General features: G+C 46.2%; 1 protein-coding gene across 1 annotated transcript; it reads right to left on the bottom strand.

Moving 5' to 3' along the window:
* Positions 1-399: 399 nt before the first annotated feature.
* Positions 400-5,556, bottom strand: ndufb3 (NADH:ubiquinone oxidoreductase subunit B3). The gene is made up of 2 exons (XM_038787919.1): positions 5,376-5,556; positions 400-692 (listed from the first exon to the last, which is right to left on the bottom strand). The coding sequence occupies exons 1-2, from the start codon at positions 5,486-5,488 to the stop codon at positions 536-538; spliced, it is 270 nt and encodes an 89-aa protein (XP_038643847.1). The 5' UTR covers positions 5,489-5,556; the 3' UTR covers positions 400-535.
* Between the last annotated feature and the right edge of the window lie 2,665 nt (positions 5,557-8,221).

Raw genomic sequence — 8,221 nt, forward strand, 5'->3', positions numbered from 1 at the left:
GGGTTGAGCCGGTGACATGGACTGAAGACAATGGCCTCAACACTTCCAAATGTTTAACTGGAGGAAATTGCAGCTCATGGAGTACTGGATGTACTCTGACAGCACATTGGAGAGGTCAAGAAAGGTACTGCCAAGGTATAAGTCGGCTGTCATCGGTGTAAATGAACCCGATTCATCTTTGGATGACATCTCGGAGAAGCAGCAATGTAAATGAGACACAGGAGAGGGCCAAAGAGAGACACCTGAACCCCAGAAGTATTGGTGCAGTTCCCTCTCGTTAAACAAGAATGAGCACTTGGAACAGGTATAGGATAGTCACCAGATGCAGGAGAAAACAGGTAATGCAGATAAAATCAATGGAGAAAAAAACTTCAAAAGAAACATGATTGAGATCACAAATACTGATTCAATACATTACTTTATTCTCAAGAGGTTTGCTTCTCATCTCATACAATAGTTACAGACCACCCGAAGTTGAAAGGTGGGGAGATGCGGAAAGTTCCTCAGAATTTCAATATTCTTTAGCCTTCATTCTCTAGTGATGTCCTCCATTCTTCTTGGGTGAAAATAGTGCATATTCAACACCCAAAGCCACAACAAATGCTGCAAATCCCCACTTGAAGCCTCGAAAGAAGATATCACTGAATGCAATTGGTTTAGCAAAGCCTCCGCTGAACCGCCAGGCCTCATTGCTGTGAAGATACAAGACAACAAAGAAAATGGTTAACAGGTTGGCTATGAACTTTGTCAATCTTGGTTGGTGCAACCCTACTATCACTGAAGTTCTTTGTTCAAACAGCTGACAAGAAGGGCAAAAGGCATATGGAGTTCCCCACTGCTGAAGGCTGTCAGAAGTTTGTGTCTCAAAACTTGAATATCGGGTGAGGTCAACACTAAATTTGGCAATGTCACCCCACCCCACCCCCGCTCCACAAACAGGCAGTCAGTCAAGGGCTCACCTAAGCGAGACACCACAGTGTGATGAAGGAATAATTCTCCACTTTCAGGACCCAAAATGTAGCAGTTTGTCCAAAAAGCTCCTCTTGATAGAGACTTAATGAGACTCTTAATCTGTTTGAACCGACAAAGAATCAGCAACCTGGGTTGGTCAGTACATGTTCACAGGAAGAAGAACAGCCACAAATGCTCACAGCAGCTCGGCAACCAGCAACTCGGTCACCTCCAAATATTCCAAACAAAATTTGTGTTGCCTGGAATGGAGAGTAGGTCTTACGAGGAAAGGTTGAGGGTGCTAGAATGGAGAAGGATGAGGGACGACTTGATAGAGGTTTATAAGATGATCAGGGGAATAGATAGAGTAGACAGTCAGCTTTCCCCCCGGGTGGAACAAACTATTACAAGGGGACATAAATTTAAGGTGAATGGTGGAAGATATAGGGGGATGTCAGAGGTAGGCTCTTTACCTAGAGAGTAGTGGGGGCATGGAATGCACTGCCTGTGGAAGTAGTTGAGTCGGAAACATTAGGGACCTTCAAGCGGCTATTGGATAGTTACATGGATTACAGTGGAATGATGGGTGTAGATTACTTTGTTCTTAATCTAGGACAAAAGTTCGTCACAACATCATGGGCCGAAGGGCCTGTTCTGTGCTGTATTTTTCTATGTTCTATGTTCTAACCACACAATAGCAGCAGTGCACATTATATGCAAGATGCACTGCAGTATCTTACCAAGGCTCTTTCAATAGCACTTCCAAACCCGCAAACTGTACCACCTACAAAGACAAGGGCAGCAAACGCATGGGAATTCCAGTGCCTGCATATTCCCAAACCACACACCACCCTACTTGGAACTGTATTTACGTTCCTTCATTGCCGCTGAGTCAAAATCCTGGAATTCCCTCCATCACAGCACTGTGGGTGCACCTGACTAGCGGTTCAAGGTAGCACCTCACCACCACCTTCTCAAGGACAATTAGGGATGCGCAACAAAATACTGGCCTTGTCAACTGGTGCCCACATCCCATAAAAGAATAAATTTGAACAAATTAAAAGCAGAGAACTGATGCTAAACTTGGAATGGAACCTGGTATATCACACTTAAAATTTAGCAACCATACCCTTGGTCTCTTCATCCAAGTAATTTGTATAAATTGTAAGGCGGATGCCTGTGGTACACCACTCATCACATTCTACCAACCAGAAAAAGACCATTTATTTATTTATAAAATAAATTTAGAGTACCCAATTCTTTTTTTTCCCAATTAAGGGGGAATTTATTGTGGCCAATCCACCTTCCCTGCACAACATTGAGTTGTGGGGAGAAACCCAGCAGACACGGGGAGAATGTGCAACTCCACACGAACAGTGATCCGGGGCCGGGATCAAACCCGGGTCCTCGGCGCAGTGAGTCAGCAGTGCTAATCACTGCGCCACCCCAGAAAAAGACTCATTTATTCCTTTTTCTTGAAGCCAGCAAATCTTATCCATGCCAATATATTACCCCTACACCAAGAGCTTTTATCTTTCACAATAATCTTTGATATGACACTTTATCAAATGCCTTCTGGAAATCCAAGTACAGCACATTCTCCGGTTCCCCATTATCCATAGCATATGCAATTCCTTCAAAGAATCCAATAAATTTGTGACATATGATTTCACTTTCACAAAACCATGTTGACTCTGCCTGATTGAAGAGTCCTTTCATTACATCTTTTAATAATGCTTCCAACATTTACCCTATGGCAGATGTTAAGTTAACTGGCCTGTAGAGTGCTGTTTTCTGTCTCCCTCCCTTTTTTAATAAAAGAGTTACATTTTCTATAGTCCCATCGAGAAATCATTCCCGAATCCAGGGGCTTTTAGAAAATTAAACCAACGCATCAACTGTCACTAGCCACTTGGTTTAAGACCTTGGGGTGAAGTCCATCAGACCTCAGGGATTTGTCAGCCTGCAGCTCTGAAAGATTTTAATTGGGTTGCTATAAAGATGTTTCCACTTAGAACCCTAGAATCCCTGGGTCTCTGGCGCTGTGAGGCAGCAGTGCTAACCACTTTGCCACTGCGCTGTGCACTTGTGGAACACTAAGGACCATGGTCATCAGATAGTTACCAATAAATCCAAGCGAGAATGCAGAAGAAACATCCTTTCAGAGAGTAATTAGAAATTGGAACTTGCTACCGCAGGGAGTGGATGTGGTGTTTAATGGAAATCTTGATAAGCACAAGGGAGAAGTGAATAGGACGATGTGCCGATAAGGCTAGATGACTGGATTGGATTTGTTTATTGTCACGTGTACTGAGGTGCAGTGAAAAGTATTTTTCTGCGAGCAGCTCAAACAGATCATTAAGTACATGAAAGGAAAATAAAAGAAAATACATAATAGGGCAACACAAAGAGAGTGGGAAGCGGCTCAAATGGAACATAAACAGTGGCATAAAAAGAAAGTGAAGTCTCACATTAATATATTACTTTTCTCCATCTCAAATACTTTGCAGCCAATGGAGTATCTTGTGTTATTGTAATGTAGGAAACAAACAGCTAATTTGTACACAGCCGGATTCCATAAGCAGAAAGAGATAATGACCGGATAATGCTTTTTTATTTTATTTTTATAAATTTAGAGCATCCAATTATTTTTTTTTCCCAATTAAGGGGCATGGCCAATCCACCTAACCTGCACATCTTTGGGTTGTTGGGGTGAAACCTACGCAGACACGGGGAGAATGTGCAAACTCCACACAGACAGTGACCCAGGGCTTGGATTCGAACCCAGGTCCTCAGAGTCGTGGTCCCAGTGCTAACCACTGTGCCACATTCTGCCCCTGTGTTTTTTTATGATGTCAATTCAGGGGTAAATATTGGCTAGAACAGCGGAGAGAGCTCCCCAGCACTTCAACATAGATCCATACGATATTTAGTTTCCACCCAAGTGGGGAAGAAGGGGCTTCAGTTTAACATCACATAGACAGCACTTCTGACAATGCAGCTCTGCACTAGATGATTCAGCATGGATTAGGAGTGAACTTCAACCCACAACCTGGAATTCAGAGACGATTTGACTCAGAGATGAAAGTGCCAGCCCACTCAGCCAGGAATGACACTCTTTAAAATGTGTTCTTTATTCTCATGTGATGTGAGTGTTACTGCCAGGGTCAGCATTTGTTTTTTTAATATAAATTTAGAGCAATCAATTCATTTTTTCCAATTAAGCAGCAATTTAGCGTGGCCAATCCACCTACCCTGCACATCTTTGGGTTGTAGGGGCGAAACCCACCCAAACACGGGAGAATGTGCAAACTCCACCCGGACAATGACCCAGAGCCGGGATCGAACCTGGGACCTTGGCGCCGTGAGGCAGCAATGCTAACCACTGCGCCACCGTGCTGCCCAGGGTCAGCATTGTTGCCCATCCCTGACTGTCAAACAAATACAGCACAGGAACAGGCCCTTAGGCCCTCCAAGCCTGTACCGGTCATGATACCAACCTTTGGCAAAACCCTCAGAACTTCCTTGTGCCAGATCCCTCTATACCCATCCTAGTCCTTGAACTGAGTCAGAAGCAGTTATGGGTCAACCACATTGCTGTGGATCTGGAGACCTGGACAGAGAATGGGGAGAATTTGTTTTTCTCGGAGGGTTGAGTGTCTTTGGAACCGCTTCGCGAGAGAGAAGCAGGGTCATTGATTTATCTTAACTAACAAAGGAGTAAATGGTTACTGGGGACTTGTACGAACGTGGAGTCGAGGCCACAATCAGATGAACCTTGATCTGATCAAATGGTAGAGGCGGCACAGGGGCCGAACAGCCGACTCCTTCTCCTAATGTATGTTTACATAGAGTCACATGTAGGCCAGACCAGGTAAGGACGGCAGATTTCCCCCCAAAAGTAAATTAGTAAAGCAGGCGGGTTTTTATAACAACCGATGGTAGTTTCATTGTCACCATTACTGAGGCACAATATCTATTCCAGATTTTATTAATGGAGTCCAAATTCTAACAGCTGCAATGGTGGGATTTGAACCTGTGTCCCCAGAGAATTAGCCTGGTGCTCTGGATGCCTAGCCCAGAGACAATACCCACACATCTGTGGGTGGGTGTGTGTGTGTGGTTGGGGGGGCTGTGTGGGGGGCTGTGCGGGGGCTGTGCGGAGGCTGCGGGGGTGGGGGGGGCTGCGTGGGTGGGGGGGCTGCGTGCGTGGGGGTGGGGGGGCTGCGTGCGTGGGGGTGGGGGGGCTGCGTGCGTGGGGGTGCTGTGTGTGGAGTAGACGGGCTGTTCCTGTGCTACACTCGGTATAATCATCTCACACAACCTTACACCACTGTCCCGTCGGAGACAACACACAGAGATCAGAGACTACAGGCGGGAAGCCCCAACCCCGGCCTCTCTCTCTCTCTGTGTGTGTTACCCACCGTGCCCAGGGGTCCCTCAGGCCCCGCCGCTGCAGCCTCTCCTGCACAGTCTCCAGCGGGGTCCCCTCCGCGCTCCAGCTCCGAGAATCCGGCAGCTCCGGTCCGGTTCCCATGGTGAGAGTGACCTCCAACTGACCCGGAAACAATGCCCACAGCAAAGATAAACGTCCGGTCGCCCCCGCGCCTGCGCACTGAGGCCCACTCATTCAACTGGATTGAGGGTAGTGTTGGATATTGGGGATGGGATTTGGGATTGGGGCTGGTGTAGGATATTGGGAATAGTTTTGGATCAAGGGTATGGGATTTGGGGCAGGGATTGGGAATGGTTTTGGATAAAGGGAATGGAATGTTGGCAGGGATTGGGAATAGTGTTGGATAAAGGGAACAGAATTGGGGCAGGGATTGGGAATGGTGTTGGTTAAAGGGAAGGGGATTTGGGGCAAGGATTGAGAATGGTGTTGGATATTGGGAATGGGATTTGGGGCAGGGATTGGGAATAGTGTTGGATAAAGGGAACAGGATCAGGGCAGGGATTGGGAGTGGTGTTGGATAAAGTGAATGGAACCGGAGCAGTGATTGGGAGTGGTGTTGGATAATGGGATTGGTGCAGGGATTATGAATGGTGTCGGATAAAGGAAATGAGATCGAGGCAGAGATTGTGAATAGTATTGGATAAAGAGAATGGGTCGGGGCAAGGATTTGGAATGGTGTTGGATAACATGGGGCTGCAATGTGGCACAATGGTTAGCACAGTTGCTTCACAGCTCCAGGATCCCAGTTCGATTCCCAGCTTGAGTCACTGTCTGTGCGGAGTCTGCATGTTCTCCCCCTGTCTGCGTGGGTTTCCTCCGGGTGCTCTGGTTTCCTCCCACGGTCCAAAGATGTGCAGGTTAGGTGGATTGGCCATGATAAATTGCCCTTAGTGTCCAAAAATGATTAGTTGGGGTTATGGGGATAGGTTGGAAGTGTGGGCTTAAATGGGGTGCTCTTTCCAAGGGTCGGTGCAGACTCGATGGGCCAAATGGCCTCCTTCTGCACTGTAAATTCTATGATTCTATTCTAAAGGGATAGGGTTGGGGGCAGGAATTGGGAATGGTGTTGGATAATGTGATTGGGGCAGATGTTGGATATAGGGAATGGGATTGGGAATGGTGTTTGATATAGGGAATCGGTTTGGGAATTGGGTGTAGAAAATAGGTTGGAGGGTGCAATGGATTAGTATGGAATGTTATTAGAAATGGGAATAGGAATTTGGTGCCTGGAATGAGACTGACACCTGGAAAAGAATTGGGACATTCTCTCTGAATGGGAAATTGGAGAATAATTGAGAATTGTTATTGGAGAATAAATTTGAAGGGAATGGGAGCAGGAAAATGTCAGGGAATTGAAATAGCAACAGGCAATGGGGTTGGGGAACAGATGGCAGTGTGACCTTCCCAGTGCTACAAGGTTCTAAATGCATAATAATAATCTTTATTGTCACAAGTAGGTTTACATTAAGGCTGCACTGAAGTCACTGTAAAAAGCCCCTGGTTGCCACGCTTCGGTGCCTGTCGAGCTGTTTTTTTTAATAAACATTTTATTGAGGTATTTTTGGTATTACAACAACAAAATAAATAATGTACTTGCTTCTATAAACATAGTGCAAAAAACGTCGCCCTCCCTTACAGGTCCCACCTTTATTAACCCCCTACTCTAAACGAAACTACCCTCCCCCCCCCTTCCCTTCTGCTGACGATTAATTTTTCGCAAAGAAGTCGATGACTTCGCACCTCCGGGTGAACCCCAACAGTGACCCTCTCAAGGCGAACTTGATTTTCTCCAAACAGAGAAAGCTACCCATGTCCGATAGTCAGGTCTCTGACTTTGGGGGCTTTGAGTCTCTCCAAGCTAATAGTATCCGTCTCCGGGCTACCAGGGAAGCAAAGGCCAGAACGTCTGCCTCTTTCTCCTCCTGGATTCCCGGATCTTCCGACACCCCGAAAATCGCCACCTTTGGACTCGGTGCCACCCTTGTTTTTAACACCGTGGACATGACATCTTCAAACCGCTGCCAAAATCCCCTAAGCTTCGGACATGCCCAAAACATGTGGACATGGTTCGCTGGTCCTCCCGCACACTTTGCACATTTCCACCCCAAAGAATCTGCTCATCCGGGCCACTCATGTGAGCCCGATGAACGACCTTGAGCTGTTTGCAGTTCTCTATATCCCTCCAGTGATCGTCATCTTCTACCCTATAACAGATTCTCCATCCCCTTCTAGATCTTCACCCAATGGGAATTCATCCATCAATGCATCCACTTTCCCCTTCAAATGGTCTCTTGACCTCACTTGATGCCACTGCTGTCTCCGAACTTGGACAATGATTTGTCAATACTCCACACTGACTCCAGTCATCTATTTTCAACTTTAATCCATCATGGAACTTTGGATTTTAACGCCTCTTATCTCCTCTCTATTCCCTGCTCACTACTATGGTTTTATCTGAATTAATGCTACATAACCATCCTACATAACTTATATTTCACATGTCCATTCATGTGCTCACATTGGCTGCTGCTCTTTTTTAAATTTAAATTTAGAGTAGCCAATTATTTTTCTTTTACAATTAAGGGGCAATTTAGCGTGGCCAATCCACCTAACCAGCACATCTTTGGGTTGTGGGGATGAAACCCACGCAGACATGGGGACAGTGTGCAAAATCCACACGAACAGTGACCCAGGGCCGGGATTCGAACCCGGGTCCTCAGTGCTAACACTAGGCCACATGCCGCCCTCGGTTGCTGCTCTTGACGCCAGCCCATCGTTTCCATTTCCAAATTACTATTTTCCTCCCTCTTTTTT

Source organism: Scyliorhinus canicula, chromosome 2, assembly GCF_902713615.1.
Source record: "Scyliorhinus canicula chromosome 2, sScyCan1.1, whole genome shotgun sequence".
Classification (NCBI taxonomy): Eukaryota; Metazoa; Chordata; class Chondrichthyes; order Carcharhiniformes; family Scyliorhinidae; genus Scyliorhinus; species Scyliorhinus canicula.

Coding starts and splice junctions, on each gene's coding strand:
- ndufb3 (XM_038787919.1), bottom strand. CDS start 5,488: ATGGGAACCGGACCGGAGCTGCCGGATTCTCGGAGCTGGAGCGCGGAG. Junction 693..5,375: donor CTGAGGGACCCCTGGGCACG/GTGGGTAACACA, acceptor GTATCTTCACAG/CAATGAGGCCTGGCGGTTCA.